General features: G+C 36.3%; 3 protein-coding genes and 1 long non-coding RNA gene across 4 annotated transcripts in view; 1 reads left to right on the top strand and 3 right to left on the bottom strand.

Moving 5' to 3' along the window:
- arhgef16 (Rho guanine nucleotide exchange factor (GEF) 16) overlaps window positions 1–7,503 on the bottom strand; it is a 24,332-nt gene extending 16,829 nt beyond the window's left edge. The window contains exons 1-3 of the mRNA XM_082189461.1: window positions 7,353–7,503; window positions 4,639–5,232; window positions 3,057–3,108 (exon numbers count right to left, since the gene is read on the bottom strand). Coding sequence (XP_082045587.1) covers window positions 3,057–3,108; window positions 4,639–5,139 — 553 coding nt within the window. The 5' untranslated portion in view covers window positions 5,140–5,232; window positions 7,353–7,503. The remainder of the gene's footprint in view (window positions 1–3,056; window positions 3,109–4,638; window positions 5,233–7,352) is intronic.
- On the top strand, window positions 7,401–21,474 carry LOC309513575. Its single transcript, XR_014211477.1, has 3 exons — window positions 7,401–7,505; window positions 13,188–13,335; window positions 21,401–21,474. It is a non-coding gene; the product is annotated as an uncharacterized lncRNA (long non-coding RNA).
- espn (espin) overlaps window positions 8,754–21,706 on the bottom strand; it is an 84,065-nt gene continuing 71,112 nt past the window's right edge. Inside the window, exons 12-14 of the mRNA XM_082189458.1 lie at window positions 21,359–21,706; window positions 11,850–11,929; window positions 8,754–10,316 (exon numbers count right to left, since the gene is read on the bottom strand). Coding sequence (XP_082045584.1) covers window positions 10,169–10,316; window positions 11,850–11,929; window positions 21,359–21,706 — 576 coding nt within the window. The 3' untranslated portion in view covers window positions 8,754–10,168. The remainder of the gene's footprint in view (window positions 10,317–11,849; window positions 11,930–21,358) is intronic.
- On the bottom strand, window positions 15,783–18,097 carry LOC309512823 (espin-like protein; the record flags this gene model as incomplete). The annotated part of the gene is made up of 1 exon (XM_082188551.1): window positions 15,783–18,097. Exon 1 carries the CDS (start codon window positions 17,721–17,723, stop codon window positions 15,783–15,785), a length of 1,941 nt encoding a protein of 646 aa, XP_082044677.1. The 5' UTR covers window positions 17,724–18,097.

The raw sequence follows: 21,706 nt of genomic DNA, 5'->3' as shown, positions 1-21,706 counted from the left end.
ATGTCAAAATATGTCGATATCTGGATTTCATTTTATCTTATAAATCACAACAAATATTACAGATTTTACGATCGTTATGACACATTTCTCAATACTTGAGTCACTTTTTCAAAACTCTTTACACAGTGAAACACAACATCAGTCTAAAGGGCTAAACTGTGGATTATTTATCACTGCTTTGGCACAAAATGCATTCAATGACTTCATTTAAATGACTGAATTCACATTTCTCACTTAGACACAACCTACGGCAAAACTTTATATACTACAAGGCCAATTTGCACGTTTACATACTCTTTTCAAAACTGTTAAACTTAAGATCAAAACATAACATAAAACAAAATTGAATATGACAGCAATTTGCTACATTTATACAGTAATAACATATTGAAATATTTTCTGAATCTAAAAAATAAAATACTATCAGAACAATTATATGTAGCTGAACCTACACAGGTGTTAGTCTTTCAATTTCATTAGAGTCTAAAAAGAAGGGGAAACCGTAGAAATAATTTTGTACAGTATTGTAAACACTGCAGTGAATTCTAAACAGTAGAGTGTCATTCTTGTTTTACAAAAGAAAACATTGTATAATGCTACCTGTTGTTAGTGTTTTTTAGGTCAGAGTTGATTTGAGACATGTATGAAGTGTTTTGGTATAGTTTTAGTGCGTTTTAAATGAGATTAACTGTGGTGCCAGGTTGAAAGTTGGTTAGGAGAACTGTGTGAAGAGTTTTGAAAAAGTGACCCAAGTATTGAGAAATGTGTCCTAGCGATTGTAAAAAATTGTAAGAAGAACAGTTTGGGCTGTTAAAAGTTGTACAACAATCCCTTAGGGAGTAACATTCCATCTCATTTTATTTATCCGTTTTCAAACCAAAATCTATTTCTCGGAAGTCAGACTGCATTTATAGGTACACAATATGTGTTACAAAATGAAGAAGAAAGTGAAAGTTCCATCCAGGCAAATTAGAATGTTGTTTTGACAACATCACTTTGCATATGCTTACAGTGGTTCTCCTGGTGACCCACTGCTGTGCACATTTTGTATGTTTCCCTTATTTGACACACTCAGTTCAATTCATGGAGCTCTTTCCGGTCACACTTTATATTAGGCATCTTTAACTACTATGTACTTACATCAAAACTTAAGTACAATGTACTTATTGTGTTCATGTTGTATTGCAAAACATGTTTGCTGCAGGTTTGGTGGTATGAATAGGTTTAAGGGTGGATTAAGAGGTAGGGGAAGGGTCATCAGTGTAATTATAGATGCAATTACTGAAATTAATTACAGATTTAATTGCAGTATTTTTTTTAAATATAAGTAAATATTTATAAGTAATATAAGTAAATATATAAGTGCATTGTACCAAATGGTTAGTTTAAATGTTAGTACACAGTAGTTAAAGACACCTAATATAAAGTGGGACCCTCTTTCCTACCAAACTAATGATCTGAATCAGGTATGTTAAATACATACAGTGGGGAGAACAAGTATTTGATACACTGCAGATTTTGCAGGTTTTCCTACTTACAAACCATGTAGAGGTCTATAATTTTTAACATAGGTACTCTTCAACTGTGAGAGACAGAATCTAAAACAAAAATCCAGAAAATCACATTGTATGATTTTTAAATAATTAATTTGCATTTTATTGCATGATATATGTATTTGATCACCTACCAACCAGTAAGAATTCCGGCTCTCACAGACCTGTTAGTTTTTCTTTAAGAAGCCCTCCTGTTCTCCACTCATTACCTGTATTAACTGCACCTGTTTGAACTCGTTACCTGTATAAAGGACACCTGTCCACACACTCAATCAAACAAACAGACTTCAACCTCTCCACGATGGCCAAGACCAGAGAGCTGTGTAAGGACATCAGGGATAAAATTGTAGACCTGCACAAGGCTGGGATGGTCTACAGGACAATAGGCAAGCAGCTTGGTGAGAAGGCAACAACTGTTGGCGCAATTATTAGAAAATGGAAGAAGTTCAAGATGACGGTCAATCTCCCTCGGTCTGGGGCACCATGCAAGATCTCACCTCGTGGGGCATCAATGATCATGAGGAAGGTGAGGGATCAGCCCAGAACTACACGGCAGGACCTGGTCAATGACCTGAAGAGAGCTGGGACCACGGTCTCAAAGAAAACCATTAGTAACACACTATGCCGTCATGGATTAAAATCCTGCAGCGCACGCAAGGTCCCCCTGCTCAAGCCAGCGCATGTCCAGGCCCGTCTGAAGTTTGCCAATGACCATCTGGATGATCCAGAGGAGGAATGGGAGAAGGTCATGTGGTCTGATGAGACAAAAGGTGGAAACATCATTCTTTGGGGATGCTTTTCTGCAAAGGGGACAGGACGACTGCACCGTATTTAGGGGAGGATGGATGGGGCCATGTATCGCGAGATCTTGGCCAACAACATCCTTTCCTCAGTAAGAGCATTGAAGATGGGTCGTGGTTGGGTCTTCCAGCAGGACAACGACCCGAAACACACAGCCAGGGCAACTAAGGAGAGGCTCCGTAAGAAGCATCTCAAGGTCCTGGAGTGGCCTAGCCAGTCTCCAGACCTGAACCCAATAGAAAATCTTTGGAGGGAGCTGAAAGTCCGTATTGCCCAGCGACAGCCCCGAAACCTGAAGGATTTGGAGAAGGTCTGTATGGAGGAGTGGGCCAAAATCCCTGCTGCAGTGTGTGCAAACCTGGTCAAGAACTACAGGAAACGTATGATCTCTGTAATTGCAAACAAAGGTTTCTGTACCAAATATTAAGTTCTGCTTTTCTGATGTATCAAATACTTATGTCATGCAATAAAATGCAAATTAATTACTTAAAAATCATACAATGTGATTTTCTGGATTTTTGTTTTAGATTTCGTCACTCACAGTTGAAGAGTACCTATGATAAAAATGACAGACTTCTACATGCTTTGTAAGTGGGAAAACCTTCAAAATCAGCAGTGTATCAAATACTTGTTCTCCCCACTGTACAAGATACAAAAATGAGTTGAGAACCGATGTCTAGGGAACAACAGCTAAAAACAAACCATCTTTAAATGAGCCAGCATGCTTCCTGTTCCTGATCCTCCCCAATGTTTTCTGTGAGGAAAGACAGCATATGAGAATGTGATATAAAAAAACTTGATCTCTGCATGCTTAAAAATGTAAAAGTTTCTTTGATATTTGATTACTTGAGAATTATTAGCATTCTTAGTTTGTCTTATCTAAATTGATGACATTCCATGGAATTACATAAACTCTTCTAATGGTTTGAATGAGGACAGAGAATATTTGTTGCCTTTACTGACAGAACAGGATAAAGTGGAAAGCTATATTTAACATTGCTGTAATCCTGTATAAAACTGAGTTTGATTAGGGCTTTTTACACTTGAATTGGGTAACCCTGGGTCATTGTAAACTGAATCCTGGGCTATCTTGCTTCACGTTTCACACTGATCATAATTTACCTAGGGTTAATCCTGGGTATTCATAAAATGCGGTTTCACACTGTACAATCCTAAACCCTGGTTTAAACTAATGTCCTTATTTGCATATTTGTGGTTCACTGATTTGAAAAACTATGAACGCAATATGTCTACATAAATGCTTTACTATCAAGTTTATCCTGAATGGACTTGAAAACTAAAACTGTCTCTTTTTCACTCCAACTGTTGCGTTTCCTCTCAAACACTTAAAGGCCCCTTGAAATAATTTCAGTTTTTCAGCTTTTAGTATGAATAGGATAGCCTTAAGGTTATGAATAAGCTGGTGTGTTCCAAAACAATGACAAAATACGCATTTAGGAGATATAAGCATTCAAAACGTACAGTCTCTCACTTCCGCTAAAATGATCGCGGATTTTTATGATATCAGCTTCTCATCACATCTTCGGTCCAATCAAATGCTCACGAGAATCTTAAGCTCCGCCCCCTATACTATAAATACCACCTGGCCAAAGCGGCCGTTGACACGTCACAGAGCAATATGGGTTGAAGATGTGTGTTCAGTTGCTCAAACACTCGAGTTTTATTCTGTTTTCCAACTGTACATTACTTAGGAATGAAATGGCTAGAATTTATTCACACCTCTACTATTGAATCAAACGTATCATCAGCGCTCGGATTCACTTCCATGGTGCTGTCAAGTACGACTTGCAGTCTGTGAGGTAAACTAAACGTTATTGGATATTTATAAAGGGGGAGGAGCCATTCAATATGTCCCGCCTTAGCTTCCTGTTTCATTGGAAATTACGTCAATGCATCATACAAAGCTGCGCTTTCAAGGGCACTTCAGTGGGCCTTTAATCTCCCGTTTAAATACAAAGCGCAGTGTTTCCGTGACTGTCCAAAGCACGTGAATATGAGGCATGCGATTGGTTGTTTGTTGCCAAGCGTCTAGCTGTAACATTCTAACATCGGATAGTTTCACACTGTACAAGTTTGTAAAAAGCTATGCTAACCCCGCTTCTAAATTACAAATGTGAAACGTTCCTTTACCCGGTGTTAAAAGCGACGATAACCCAGGGTTAAGCGCAGTGTGAAAAGCTTGGTTGTGAATTCAACAAACTACATAAATTCAAAAGCATCCAAGTGGTTTAATAACATAATAATCTGAGAACAAGACACTTGCCTTGCGTCCCGATTTGGGTGCTTGCTTTTGGTTGGCCGCCTTCGCTTCACTGACCAGTGTCAGCGTTTCTGTTTGGAGTTCGCTTGGCAAAGCATCAATATTCAAACTGGTGACTGCAGCACGGTACGACTGATTCCTGCGGTTTCTCCTCAGCGAAAACCCATCAGCTGCATCGCTGTCATAGTCCTCCCAGGAGATATCCGTGGCCTGCAGGGAGACGGGCAGCGTCACCACGGTCGTGTGGTGGCGGTTTTTTGGGCGGCTAGTCACAGCCAGGTTCTTGGGAATGAGCTGTTGAGTGCCCAGCTTCCGAGCTGCATTACTCTGGGTGCTGAGCACTACAGTGTTCCTCTCATCTACTGGTGAACTGACAGTGGACAGGTTGATGCTCGAAGCTGAACGTCCTGGCGGCTGGTCCAGCGTAAGGGCTGAGCTGAAATAGCTCCCCGGAACAAGAAGAGACTTGTCACCCATGGAGCCATCAGATTTTCTGTTAGACATGGCACCTTTACGTGGTTTCCTGTTTGGCTGGTTGAAAGTGTTTTTTACTTATAGAACATCAGCTTGGGGTCCACAGCAGATCACTGCCAAAACCTGTTACAAAAGAGAGAAGATTGTTGGTGGCCGATCTGAATTCTGACTTATGATGCTGCCTGAATCATAATGACACCTTGTTTGTTCGTTGGCCAGAGGAGAACAGGCACCCCGACTGGGCATGGTTTCTCCCAAGGTTTTTTCTCCATTCTGTCACCTGATGGAGTTTGCGTTCCTTGCCACTGTCGCCTCTGACTTGCTTATTTGGGGACACTTAATATTCATCAAAAATGATTGATCTTACTGTACTGAGAACTGAACTGAGATGGATGATGACTTTTTTTGCAGAACTGCTTTATAGATGAAATTAATTAATTTAATAATTGATGATCTTTACAACAGAACTGAATTAACAACACTGAACTGACTTCAGCTGAACAACAGCCGAAATGCATCACTTTCCTGTTAACAATGCAACTAATGCCTATTCACCACCCTTTTTCATTCAACAAAGTACTTAATGAAGTGAAAGGAAATGTTATTATTAACTAGATTTTGAACATTTTAATATAAAAACCATCTAAAGTTAGCCTAATGCAGCAACATATCTAGCTTTTCACTCCGATAACAAAATAAACCAATATTACATAAGTCTTTTTTTAGACATTATTTATATTATAGTGATAAATCAGCATACATTTTAAACAGTATCATAAATACTACCATAAACACACACATACATACACATACATATTATATATATATATAAATTATATATATATATATATATATAGTCAAGTCACATTTATTTACACACACACATACATATAATATATGTGTATATATGTGTATGTATATATATATATATATATATATATATATATATATATATATATATATATATATATATATACACACACACATATATTATATATATATATATATATTTTTTATATAGCGCTTTAAACAATAAAGATTGTTTCAAAGCAGCTTCACATTAATAAACAAGAAAATAACAGTGTTAATGTTATAAAATCCATCTATTATGAAACAAATTCAATTTCAGCTATAAAGCAGCTCTATAAAAGTGTCATTATTCAGTTCATTGTTACTTCAATTAAGTTCAAAACAGTGTAAATGTTGCAAAAGTGTCATTCTCCAGCTCAATTCAGTCCAAATGTTGTTCTCATCCGATAGTGTCAGTGACTTAAATCGATTACTGAATACTAATTTTCTTGTAAAACATTTTATGATGAGAAATGAGAATTAAGCAATAGACGTGTCTTTCAGTTATATGCCACACCAATGTGGGTTTTATTTTAAATCTTAGTTCACAGTCTAAGTCTCCCTGTTCTTGTGCATTGCAAATAAGAAAAATATGCTGCATGTAGGCCTATATCTGTTTCAATTATTTATTTGATATACATGTTTCAGCATTGCCAAAGCGTGATACTGCCACTGCCGCTATTAACACTGCCTGTTTTTTTCCCCCAGGAACCCTGTCTCACATCTGTTTGGAATGTCCCTTGATCACGGAAACAGGTGCAATCATAAATCATGGGAGACATTTGTCAAAGCCTTGCATAATAGCCTCACATAAACAAACAATTATGCCACTTGGGCAATAGAATTAGTTCAGTAGCCATTTACACTCAAAAATAAAGGTTCAAAAAGGTGCTTTTCACAGCAATGTCATAGAAGAACCTTTCAGTGAACATTATTTTAACTTTTTTTTTTTTGTGAAGATGAAGAATGTTTGTTTTTCTCAATACTACAATTGATCTGAAGATCTTTTCAGAGCTTCCATGGATGTTAAAGGAACCATAGATGCCATTTGCCAACAAAAAACATTTATTGTACAGATTGACATTATCAAGTAACGTTAGCCTGTGTTAATGGCACATGGGGGTCGAAATAGATAGGCTACGCTATAATATTTCAAAATGTAATAAAAAGTCCAAACTGTTAGTCTGGCTGAACTTTGTTCTTTAGAGACGTTTTGACATAGCCTATAGCATAACGTTGGATAAAACTATATAGACACGGTGGGGATATTTTAACACACATTACTGATCGCAGTCACCTGGATAAAGAACTCAACTCAACCCGGACAGACATTATCAAAACAACAGCACTTTCAGTCTGTTTAAAGGTCAAACATAAATAATGGCTGGACTTACCCGGCTAATTTCACATGCACTGTGCTTTTAAAAAGTGTGAAGATGTCAGATTTCCCTGCCTGCACGGACCCAGAACATATTATATATATTTTTAGCAGACCTTCAACACATTCCTACGCCGTCTCTGTATTACAACGCAACACGTCACTCCAGGTGAGCCGAGAAACACCCACCGGTGATTGAGTTTATACTTCCTCAAACTCTCACACTTTGCAGACACTTGAAAATGTATTCTTCTTTTCCTACAAATTAGATATTGATTTGAGCACTTAAGACCAGACCGAATATGTGTTTAATTTATTGTTAAATCTATTTTATAATCTACTGGTTTTCCAGTAACGTACTTAACGGTAAAGATGCTTATTGCGCCATCTGCTGGTGAAGTTTGACACTACATTAACACTTCGCTAAACCCCGCCCCCTTAGTTACTGGCTGTTTCTGATTCTGAATTCATGAAGTAGCCTACACCGTTTTAAAGTGAACATGGAAGATGGTGCTGTTTTTTGTCAAATTTCCCCTGAGACTATTAATCATCTATTTTGGGAGTGTCCCAAGACCCAAATATTTAGGAAAGAACTGAATAGAAGTAATTACCTACAAAGAAAAGGTGATAAAAATCTTTTGTTTATTTTTTATTTAATTATTATACTTGCCCGTTTCTATATTCATAAAGTCAAATGAATGAAAAAATGAAAAATTTCGGAACAATTAAAAATTAATAATAAAATATATTTAGAAACAATATCAAAATGTAAAAACTTAAAAGCAAGGAAAACTACACACTGTTTAATAGGTAAAAATTGTTCTGTAAAATGCCTTGTCTTTTTTTTTCTCTTTCTTTCTTAGTTTTTCCCCCTTTTGTTTACCCCTGACATGTACTCCTGTATGTAAACTATGTTTTGTTCTTATAAAAAATTAATAAAAATGAAGTAAACCTTCATTGCAGTGGATTCTTAAAGCGTTATAAAATACTGTCATTAAGTCTGTTCAACGTTCACTTGTCTTGCAATGCCAGTTCAAATGGACTGGATAGGAATATTTACAATTTACAGTAAACAATGACAAATTCTACTAACATCCTGCAATCAGGTTTAAATATTGGAGGTTTAGGATATTATACAAAGGCCTACTATATATAGGCTGTATTTATGTTTATGTATGTTATGTCCTATCACATTAATGTTAAGTTATTTCTTGCTTGCTTTTATTTGTAACATTCAGTCCTGTAACTTAATTTGTATTCATGAACACTCTGTAAAAAACAAATAAATCAGCTAGAGCATCTTTGAAATGTCACTGAAATTGATATTTCAGACTGCTCCTTGTTTAACAGCTGTCACTATATAGGCCTATTGGATGTGTTTTTTTGTAATGTAAATTAAATATTTCACAGGCAAAAATTATTTACAATTTTTATTACATTACTTGTTTTGCCACTGGGAAAATTAAAGTTTACAATTAGTCTGCCTATGAAAGTCAGGCTGAAAAACATGTAACTGATATTATAGGGCCGTAGGAGTTTATAAGCATTTCTGTAAGGAGTAATTATGAATAGAAAATCTTCGAATGGCAATGGCGATCACATCTTTGATTTCAGCATCATTATGGCATTTGATAAAAGCAGAATGTTCCCAAACTCAAGGAGGGCCATGCATTTTTTCTTTTTTTACAGTTGTACAGGAAAACAAAAACAAAAAAACTCTTAAAATACATCAACTCTAACCATCGCACAGTGTATGACACAGGATAGACAAATGACATTTATATGCATGTGTATGCACACACATATACTTTCTCACACATGCACGCACACATACAGATTCACATCCGGCACTTTTCTGATGTCTAGTTACTCTAAACACATTAACAATAGAGAATAAGCAGAGAAAGAAAAAAAATGCTTATTTTTGGGGACCACAGTATGACTGAATACAATGTCATGATTTCATGACATATTAAGCTACCAACATCATTTCCCCTCCCAATGTAAACTTCCTATGTAAATCTCAGCACAGATGACTTTTAATTAAAGATGCAATAGAGTATTTAAGACATTGGCTTCTTATGGGTTTTAGCGCTGGTTTGATGGATAGGTCTGATAAACATTTTCTGGGAAGACTCGCTATGGCCAAATATCAATTGTGATCTCTGACACCATCTTCTGGTGAAATATTGCTGTAGCATTATGTACAATGAACCCATTGTTCTAACACCCAAAGAAACTACTGGTAAAATAAGTATACTTGATATTTCCAAATTGCACAATTATTTAATATAAAGAAATAAAGATGTACCATAACACAAAGCATCACTTATTTTATGCAAGAATACACCTGTTCAGAACTATCATACTTCGTAGATTATGACCACATGAAGTAAATTTAAAAAAGCATTCAAGCAGAGTACATGTGATTTCCTTGACATATATTATCTATCTATACATAAAAATACTACTAGAGATTTGAAATGAGACGTATGTGTGAAGCTGGAAGTGTTAAGCTAACGTATCAGGTGGGGAGTGCTAAAAAATATTTCTCTGAAAAATAACTTACACATCTTTTTAATTCTCAAGACTGCTAAATAATCATATACATAAGACTTGACCATAGTAAAACATTAGTTTAATTCATTTTCACTCTTTAACGGAGCATCTTCAGGGCTAAATAACATTAGGAGACTCTGAGGAAGTGATGATGAAGTGGTCGAGCAAGCAGAAGGTGGTCTGGTGACCCGTCCGTGGTTTGTGTCTAAAGGGTCTGGCAGATTCTGACCCGTGTCAGCAGTGAGTTGTGCAAGAGTGATGAATGTGAGTTTACTACTGTTTCGCTATGTCGCCTTTCTTTAAAATGATCTGCCGTTGCCACGGCGCCAGCTTGGTTTCATCATAGCCTAGTGTTCGTAGTCGCTCCTGTTCCGACTTCTCCTCGTTCTCTTTCTCTTTTCGCCGTCGTTCCTCCTCTTTTCTGCCGGGATGAGAAAAGAAAAGTAAAGGACGGTACATTAACAATTACATATAATACACATTAATACAATCAAAATGTAGCATAGTCTTGATTGAATAGAAACTGCTTCTACAACTACTTTTAGTACTGCAACTATCACTAGCGTCTTACCTTTTCTGTTCCCTGTCCATCCAGGAGTGAACAAAAGAAATTAGAGGATTACACGTATATTTATATATAGATATATATATGTGTGTATATTTTAAAATGTTTGTACAGAAGTCACTACAACAGTCAAAAATACTACAACAGAAAATACTTTACAGTTTTACTTACTTATTATCACTTTGGTATTATAATCCACAAAAGATATTGAGAGTAAAAGACAGAAAATTCATTTGCATGGAAGAAACTTCAGGCATAGGCAGTACTATCTGTCTTATCCATTAGGTTTGTCATAAACAGAAAAAAAATAAAATAAAAAATAAAATAAAATAATATATATATATATATATATATATATATATATATATATATATATATATATATATATATAGCTAATACTTTTTGATATTAGAAATGGGCAAAAGTTCCATTTATCTGTAACCCTCTGGTGCTCTTCGCATGGCGGTCAAAAAAGACAGTTTTTTGTTTTTTTTCAATGAAAGGAATGTACTATATTTTAGTTTGATAATGTTTTTTTATTTAATATTTTGTATTTTTAGGGGATTTTATGGTACAACATTATATTTACGTGGTAGTTATAATCCGTTTATTCACGTTTTGAGCATAGACCTGAACATTTTATTTCAAACTTAAACGGTCGTAAATCTTGAATGCTTTAGAGTACAGACTTAAGTTTGATCTCTTTTCAAAGACGACACATGGCAGATTATTGCTGAAGTAAAAAAAGTTCAAAAAAGTGAAGTGAAGTGAAAAAAAGTTCATTAGTTATAACTGTACGTTTTTTGTTATGAAAAATGCACAAAAATAAAATTTTCAATTTGTATATGAAATCTATATTTTCAAAAACACGTTTACTCTAAAACTGCAAGAAAATCAAAGCCATAAATCTAAACAAGTTGTGTTGAACTTGATATCTCAAAAAATTAGCTTTCAGTAAGATTTTGTTTGGCCGCAGTACCAAAAGTTTTCACTAGATGAAATTCGTCTCCCATTAATTTCCAATGTGGTCTTTTTTTTTTGGTCATTTTTGACCACGATGAGCACAAGTGTGACTATTTTTTTCAGGACCATTTAACCTTTTCGAATCATGTCCATGATTTTTATTTTCTTTTTTACAGAGCAGGTGCCAAAACCTTTACCAAGTTTTATACTATTTCGATGAAGTAAAAAAATGTTTTACAAATACAAAAAAACATTACATTTTTCAGTCAAAAAGGACAGAAGAGCACCAGAGGGGTTATGATTGTTCATAGTAATGAAATAAACACTAATGTGATGAAGGATGTTTACAAACAGTAAATAGAAAAACACAGGAGACAAAAAGAAGGAAAGAGAAAGCCAAAAGCAAGAGCCCTGGCTTTAACTTACTTTTCTTCATCCATCTTTTTCTTCATAATATCTCTCCTCCAGGCAGGCAAGGAAGCCAGACGGGCCGCCTCTTCGTCAGTCTGTCACAAACAGGAAAGAAAGACACATAGCTGAGGATGAGATCAGCAAAGATTTTTTAGGTTAATAACATTTCATGTAGACAACTTCAAGATCATTTTTGATGTCACTTCAGTGACCTAAAAAAAAAAAAAAAAAATCACAAAAGCGTTGGAGTGCAGACTGGTACTGTCAAATCTGCCAGCTGGAGTGCACATGATACCCACCAGAGGGCACTCCTCTCCAGTCCAAAACTATCAGATCATGCACTTCATTTCCCATAACTCATTGCCTGGACTCATTATGTTGTGATTACATTCAGCTGTGTCTCATTACCTTGTTAAACTCTGCCTATATATCCCTGTATTTTTCACTTATTCTTTGTGAAGCCTTGTTAGTGTCACACTGTACTTCTGTGCGTACATGGTCTCGTGTATCCAGTCTTATGATGATTCTGCCTGGTTCCCTGGATTTCCCTGTATCTTGGATGCTGTTACTGTTTAGATTATCTTCCCTGTGGTTTTGATTTCGATTGTGGATTACCCTTAATAAATGGCTGCGTTTGGATCTTCAACCCGCGTGTTTTAGAGCAGCTCATGACAGGTACACTCTCTGAATAAAAGGAACAAAAGCTGTCACTGGTGTGGGACACTTTCAAAAGATACTAATATGTACCTTTATGGTGCTAACATGCAACACCTTTGGGGTAAATAAGGTACAAAGGTGTACCATTTTGAAAGAATCCTAGTGACAGCTTTTGTACCTTTTTTGTTTTGTTTTTGGAGAGTGCATGTACAAGTATCTTGAGTGCTAAAATACTGGAAACACTATAAAGCTCAAGAACTACATTTTATAATGTGAAGTACAATACATAAATCTAAAAATAAATCTAAATAAAAAAAAACAAATCCTATCAGTGTATAATTAAACAAGATATCTTTTTTTAATAGGCCTACATGTGAAAAGGAGATCCAGAATATTTCTATCAGGCCATGCCATATATGTTCAGGCTGTACTGAACATAACGACAATATAGCAAAGCAACTCATACTATTGTGCTTATTAACATTTACAACCAGTCTAAACTCGAGGTGACCTCGGGTGCTCCAGTACAACCACAACTCCTCAAACATGGTAGTATCCTACTATTTAAACAAATTCCATGGTTTTCATACAGAATATGCCACAAAAACCCTTTAACACACTCTAAAAAAACACACACACACACATACACATTTTTTGTATACACTCCCCAATAAAGTTTCTCTTTCTTTCACTCAGACAGGTAGTATGTGCACAGTGTGAAAAGGGATCTTCTTCCTCCATTCAGATGGTAACTATATCCCAGCAGAGGAGGTGGCCATCTTCAGCTTCTCATTTCCCCTTCAAACGGATTGATTACCTCAAATGCTACCGTGAAATGCTATTGGTAACAGCCAGAGTAAACTAATCCATGTATTAATATTTCATTATTCCCCTGGGAATTATATGCCAAAAAAAAAAAAAAAAAAAAAAAGAAACGGAAAAAATACTAAAAATGCCAAAGGTGAAATGCTTTGATAGATGCATAAGTTTAGAGGGTGCCGCTATGAAATGAGCTGTTCTTTCATCATTACGTCAATTAATAATATAGTATTGCTTTTCTTTTAAATGTTGGGTAGCCTTTGGATTTTTCCTAATAATTTGGAAAATTTGAAAGACATTAAATAACAGATATAAAAATATTATTTAACCTTTTCAAGAAAAAGGCTATACTGAATCTATAGAGTAAAAGGAAATCCATTGCTGTAGAGAACACAGTTACTGTTGAAAGTTAGTAGTTGAAAGATTAGTGAAAAATTACCCACACACACACACACACACACACACACACACACACACACACACACACACACACACACACACACACACACACACACACACACACACACACACACACACACACACACACACACACACACACACACACACACACACACACACACACAAACGTTAGTTAAGAACGATACTTCCAGAGATAAATGTATTCGTACAGAGAAATATTTTGGTCTCATGAAAATGTCATATTTTACCTGAAATCAAAAGAAATCATATTTTGCATAAAAAAAATATATTATGCATTTACATTATTTTCATGAGTTTCCCCCAAAACTGTCATTATGGTATGTGTCCAGATGATTTAGATTTTTTTTAAGAATCAGCATAAAGGTATAAAAAAGGCTTAATTTCATTTAATCACAATATAATATTACTTTTGATTTGGGGGAAATATGACCTGAAATACGGCTCTGTGCCATTAAATTATTTGAGTGTCTATGATATAATCAAAAATGAAACATTTTACTTTTACCTTAAAATATACAGCATGGTTTAAACATGGTGCATATTTAATATGTGCCATTATATACTTTTCTAATTGACATTGACACACACTTCCTTCAGTCTTGCCTTCTTAAGAAAATGGCTGCTAAATGCTCTCAAGAACACAGCTTGAGCTTGACTCCAAAAATAGCCGTGATGCCATAGTTAACTCTCTAATTCTTATTTAACTCTTTAGCTAAGTAAGTCCATGGAACCTAACAAGAGTTAATTGTAGGGCAATAAATAACTGTACTAAGCAAACATTAAATGGTAAATTTAAGTCACTAAGTAAAATATATGTTCTTAAAAAGGTGTTCAATCATTTTAATAATGTTATAACAGGAAATCACAAATGAAATGATCTTGACTTATGTACCCAATGATGAACTTTAGATTTATTTATTTTGTGTAAATCTCTCAAAAAATGAATAAACCATCAAACCGACACTTCAAACATGGCTAGATGGAACAAAACTGTAACAGTTGAATAATTTAAACCTCAATGTTATTTGTAAAAAATAAAAAACCCAAAAAACGTATGAATATCAATGGCAATAAAAACCTTTGCAGTTAAGTAGAAATCCATCTGCTTTTTAAAACCTCTCAAAAACAACATTGCCAAACACAACTGCTAACAAAAGACAATAAAACTGAAAGATAAAAAGGTCAAGAATGCTCATACACAAATGCATCATGGTTGAGTAAATAAAAAATATTAATTATTTTCAGAAACTAATAGCTGTGTATTCTTACCTCAAAAGAACACCAAGAAAAGAGGGAACACATTCACTCCTATCCTAAAAAACGATTTTGATACTTTCCAAATAATTACGCAACATGCAAAATAAACCATTGAAAACAGATGATGTAAAACATATTGTAACTGTAATTTATGTCAATGGGCTTATGTGATAGCTTCTGATACACCCAATTGTAAGTCATACAAATACCAAACAATAGTTCAAAGTTACAAAATTCAAATGGCTTCTTTTAATGAATGAATCAGAAAGAATTCAATCAATAAGCAAAATGATGTTTAAAAAAATGGTCAGAATAATTTTACACTTTAATTTCAAGAAAATGTATTTTGTGCTTCAAAGTGTGAGCTGATTATTTTATTGTTTTATATATATACTCACTGAAAAGTTGATGTTCTGCTAAAAAAGACTGTGATCTTTCCTTCACTTCACCCAGTGAGATGAGGTGCTATGATATTTCTATGTATTTATTGTTTTATCTGCATGACAGCAGTTTCCAAAACGTCAGTATTGAGTTTTTACACCCCAGCTTACAGTTGGTTGTATGAAGTCTGATGACAAATGATGACAGGACAGGTTGTTGCTTAAATTCAGTTAAGCTCAACATTTGATTGTTTCTTTTAACAATCAAGACCTCAACATTTTCTAGAACTAAACTGTCTTTCTGACCCAACTGTTTGCTGATCTGCTTAACACAAGCATTTATTCTGTCTCCTTATAATTGTGTTTCATCCTTCAAATAATTTGACCTGATAAGTCATATGTCAAACATCTCAGCTTCCTTCTCTTTCCAGAAGGCGAAGCTTCGATCAATATATCTAATAATTTCCTCATTGCTAAACTCTTTAAGTTCATAAATAAGCTTGATGGAGTCCTCATTGGGCTCCTCTTTGGTGTTTGCTGGGCCCTGTTTGTTCACAGTGTGTGGGGCTTCCGTCTGGGGGCTTTCAACTGTTATGGTTGCTTGCGTTACTGTGTTTTCTGACTGTGGTGCATCTTGTACTGCAATTGGTGGTAGTTGAACTTCAGTACCATTCTTCTGTATTGTTGTATGATTTGTAATGTTCTCCGCTGAGTCTTCTGAAGAGCCCTGTTGGGTGGCCATAGCACAGTCATCTGAAGTTGGACCTGGGTGTTCAAAGGGGATGTCTGGTGGTGAAATACCTGAGAGACTTGCATCTGGAGCCCTTTGTGATATGCTTACGGATGCCTGCAGAACCTCTGGAGGGAGAATGAGCTCAGCAGCTTCCAGCAGCCCACCACCCTCAACAGAGTCACCAAAATACTTCACCTTGATATCTTCAAATCCATCTGACCAATCACGTTTCCCTTTCTCAATACTCTCCATTACCTCTCGGTGGAACTGGCGGATCACTTCCCATGGGTGACTGCCAAGTCTGTCAAACATTTCATAGCAAAGCAAGTGGCGGAACTTCCGCTCAGTGCGGGACATGTTCATCTCAAGAAGCTGGAAGTAGCCAAGCATGAAAAGGTCAAGGGTTAGACTCTCATATTGAACAGGTGACCCGTTGATGTGGGGAAGGAAGTGCTCAGGCCAGTAGATCATCTGAGCTCGACTGAGTCTCCGGATTTGTCGCGTGGGCACCTGGCTCATAATGGTCCTCCAGTGGCCAAGAAGATTTCCCACAACCTGTCTCTGTTTCATGAAATACAGCAGTTGGTCATCCTCTGTTTGCATGGTACCATCTGGCTTAGCTAGGTTCTGATAATACATGGAATGACAGTCATTCTCTTCAACACTTAGAGTCTTCCCTCTTCCTGAGCACTTGTAGGATTCAGTCATTGTGTACTTTCTCCAGTGTTCCAGGAACAGAAACACAATCCTCTCCTTTCGCATCTCGATGCACTCCTGGACGTAGCTCAGGTCTGTTTGCACCTCTAGACTGCGGGTGAGCTGTTCTGAGGTTAGTGGATTCGTAGAGATGTCAGGGTGGTCATGGTGTTCTGAGTCAGATGGTCCTGTTCTTTCAGACCCAGTGTACATCAAAGTTGCATGGGACGGTGTTATAAGTTCCTCATTCACCAATGGTAAATTTGGATCTTGCTCTATTGGTGACCCATCTCCGATTTGTGAGTTGCTCTCACTGAGTGTGAACAGCAGCTCATCCTCCAAGATGGGCTCTGATGGGTAGCTACATTCACTAACTGCCGGCAAGGACCTTGTACGTTTGTATATGCGGTTCATTTTGTCATCCTCATACTTTGACTTGCTATGAATTTCATAATTGGCTTTCAGGTTCTTCACAGACACACCACACTGCTTAATCTCCTTCTCCACCTCCTCTCGAGTGGAGAATGATTGCGATCGACCAATGTTTCCAGAGGCAACTGTATCTGAGATCCCTGTCTGGCCACTCTTTAGACCTTCGTACGTATATCCTTGAGTGATCATTTCCAGAATATCGATCTCCTTTCCACCCAAAGTGGCAAGCAAAATGGCCATGCTTTTGAGCAGTGTAGAGATCTTGCTGCACCAGGCAGGCAAGTCTTCTGCTTGCCCATGAACCTGTTTGGGGTTGACAGAGAAGTGGTCTTGGTTCAAAGCTGCAGACACAGGCAAGAGTTGCTTCAACTCTTGCTCCAGCTGTTCCAAATCTTTCTCCACCTCTGTCACTTTGTGCATGACTTGGAGGTTCTCAATCTGCTTCTCAATGCGGATAAGGTCGTCCTCTGTCATTAGTTCTCCAAATGGACCCAGAATAGCATTGTGCACATGAGAATAATGCCAGTCTTGGGCTTGATAGTATCCACTGCCAGCAAACTAAAGTAGGTTCAGAGGAGGGTATAGAAAGGAACAAAACAGAGGAGGGGGTGCCCTTCAGCTTGTAGATCCGATGCGTTACATACACGCTTTTAAAGTCTCTTCACCCCAAACGTTTCAAACTTTACATGAATTTAGTGGTGCGATGATACTGCCTTGTTTTCACTGAGTTGACTTGCACAAGAAGATTCAGGCAAAATAATAAATAAAAAAACCAGCAAAAACAGCTTATTTGTCTTAAAATTAATTTGATGGTTTTGGTTACAATCTATTAATTATATTAAATTAATAATCTGGGTTACTTTCAAATGATTGTCTATGGATACAATCAGTGACATGCTATTGAATACCGAATATTGAATACAATAATTTAAATGCAATTCAGTTTGTAAAAAAAGAAGAAGAAACAAACAAACAGGGACTATAAAACACATACTATGGAAGTCTGGTAGGTAAGTGGGCCAGTGGATTTAAAAGCTCATATTTTTGTAAACGCACTTGAATTCCTTGAGCCATAAAGTTGCCTAAACTGTCCCTGTGGGTTACCAACATTATCTTTGTGGATGGAGTGTGCATGTCTCAGTTCCATGTAAATACTTCTTGTTTTCACATTAAGCTGATAAATGTGTTATGTCACTTCCTGGTATTCTTGTGCAGATACCATCAAACTGGGTTTATTTTTAGCTGGTCATGACATTAATTTAAAGATTAGTTACAACTTTGTACAGACAGGTTTGGTAAGCAATTCTATCACACCAGTTTAATAATAACGTGTAATATTCAAGATTTGCTGGCCACTTTTCTGCTGGACTTCCGTTGTTAGGGTATTTAGAGTAATATAAGTGTTGTACGTGTTGTACACTTTAAGTGTATTTACAGTACATTTTTCCCATTCAGTTTGATGAATACAAGTCTAAATTTAATACCGGTAATTCCACAGCCTGCCATAGATGCTGTCCATAAAGACATTCATTTGAAAATGACCCAGAAGTTTCCTTACTTTATCTGTAAATTATATTTAGCCTGTGTTTCCAGGGAACTTCACCAATTTCCACTAGTCTAAAATAAATAAATAAATATTGAGAAGTTTTCTGAGTGTTAACAAGATGCATGAAAGTATAAGATAAAAATAAAAGCTTAATGAGTAGAATGAGCAAGATGACCAAGCACCAGTTGCAGTGTGAAGGGGCTTTGCATCACACCACTGAATCCCCATGTAAAAACTTAGAGCTGTCGTGCACCATCGCCAGTAAGCCACATTAAACTAATACTTCCTTAGTAAATGTCAAACACACTTAGGCTTGTCTTTGGATAGTCACAACAGCCCCAAATTAAACACTGCATCACTCAACACAAAGTATAGGAAAAGCCAACCAAATGTCACGCTACACGATACTAACTATGAAAACCAGACCAAAACTAAAGATTGAGTATTATTATTCTTTGCCATAGGCTAAAAACTATGTCTGATCAGTAATATAAAACTCTTTACACTTTAAGCTTTTTCAAATCAGAGCCAACTCTTACATACATGTTTTTTCCCCCAGCTATTTGACTTTGTAATCAAGTACATGCCAGAGGGACACATCGATGTATTCACAATAATTAAATAAATAAATATGTAGAAACAAAGTAGCCTGTAAAAGTGATTTGATAATACCATCTAAGGCAAGTAGAAGTAATCTAGCCTAGCTGACTGATGCATGCTGTCATGTAAAGCAATGTTCCCTGGATAAAATATATACACATATAATAGCCACATAATATTATTGATTCAATCACCAATTAATATCTCATCCCAACACTAATTCTCAATCCTTTCATCTATTAACAACATATTTCTAGGATTTATGTACTGACAATTCCTGCTAACCCATAAAGGGCTGCAGTTATGAAATAATTCAGAGCTGCACAAATGTTTTCTCATTCACACAACACTGCTATGGTTACCCAAAGATCATAAACTCATTAGCCAGTTTCTCATTAGGGTCTAATGGAGAAGTTAATGACCACAATTTGTTTTAAATTAATAGATCTTTTCTAAATGGTTGGATATAGTTTTCTAAAAGAGTGTATACTCAAAAATCAGTCACACTTTAGATTACGGTCCAATTCTCACTATTAACTAAGTATTAACTACAATTTTTGCCTCAATAAACTCCTAATTACTGCTTATTAATAGTTAGTAAGGTAGTAGTAAAGTTTATGTATTGGGTAGAATTAAGGATGTAGAATATGGTCATGTAGAATAAGGCATTAATATGTGCTTTATAAAAACTACTAAACAGCCAATATCCTAGTAATCCTAGTAATTTGCATGCTAATGAGCAGCTAGTTAATAGTGAGAATTTGACCCTAAACTAAAGTGTTATCCAAAAATCACCATGCAGAGACTCATTACTTAGCTATCCTCCATGTAGAAACTGTAGCTCAAACCTCAATTTCAAAGTTATCATTTACATTTTAAATCATAAGCCTTTTTAAAATCTAATGAGGTGATACTATAGCTCACACTACTAAAACTACAGGAGGATACTGTTGATCTCTTAAGCTGAGAAAGTGCAGTCATTTCCAATTATTAATTGTAAATGTTAAATTGTTAGTCATTTTTTTATAAACAGCGGCCTATATAAACATTTAAAAACAATTAGACATGAACTGTGAGATTGGCTATGTTCAGAAGTGAATACTAGCTTGTTACTTAGAGTGCACTGTATACTGCATACTATTAACAGCAGCATGATACATTGTTGTCACACGACCTCCTCATGTTACATGTGAGTGGCAACCAAGTATCATCTTGGAAATAAACAAGGTTACTTTGTATTTTAAATGATAAACTATCTTAACATGTCATAACTTTTGGAAGCCCAATTAAATAAGTAAATAAATCACACCTTATACTACTTTCTTTCATTACAATTAATATGAAAGGTCAAGTGAGGTGCATTCCATGTATAAAGACAGTTTGCATACTGTGCACAATATTCATGTACTGCAAAAACAGTAGTATATTAGTATGCTATTCCGAACATAGTGATTATTTAACATGCTTAAGGACCCCATGAAATGCCTTGACATGCAGTTTTTTCTCTTGTGCTGACGGATATCCTACTGAAATGTGAAGTGGGGCTGGCACTATTGAGGAGCTTATCCCCTTTTTAAAAAATAGCAAATAGCCTTTAGTTTATAAAAAAAAAAAAAAAAACATTGACAAAAGAGTTTTAGAATGAATAAATACCAGCTACTTCCTTTGTAACCAGTTAATGTATGGGAAAGGAAATATATTGGATCGATATTTTTGGGATGTTGGGATTGCATGCAGGTTTTGTCAGCTCTTAGGAATGTAGGCCTTCTAGCATATAGATGACCTTAAACACATGGAGTCAAAGCTGAAAAACTCAAATTGTGATTCTGTGGGGTCTTTAAGTATGTTATGAGGCTAGGATTTGAAAGCTTTGGTTAAAGTGTCTAAATGTTGAAATCTAAGCTGGATAAGAGATGCACTGCCTCAGCTTATGTTTAAAACACCCAACTGATTCATCACTCACCTTTCTCTTGTTCTCTTCCTCCTCCTGCATCTTCACTTGTAGTTTCCTCACCATCACCTGTCTCTTCCACTCTGGGATGGCTCGGCCCTGCTCGTCATGTGTGGGCACCAGATTCTCAACATCCACCACACTGGATTTGCTCTGGCCAACAGCAGTATTTCCATTGACGGTGGCTGCAAGCTGCTCACTGCTCTGTGAAACGGACAGGTTCTGGGGTGACCCACCACTGGTAGTGGGAGTGGGTGGCGTGGGTGGACAAACAGGCGGTGGAGATTCTGGCTTCGCGGATTGGGTGTCGTTGGACTGGGGTTTTGGCAGAGGCTCTGGCGGCGATGATGGACGTTCCTC

This window comes from Leuciscus leuciscus, assembly GCF_965113295.1.
Source record: "Leuciscus leuciscus genome assembly, chromosome: 13".
In the NCBI taxonomy this organism is placed as follows: Eukaryota; Metazoa; Chordata; class Actinopteri; order Cypriniformes; family Leuciscidae; genus Leuciscus; species Leuciscus leuciscus.
The sequence above is the reverse complement of the archived record's forward strand: the minus strand, read 5'-3'. Positions and strand labels throughout refer to the sequence as shown.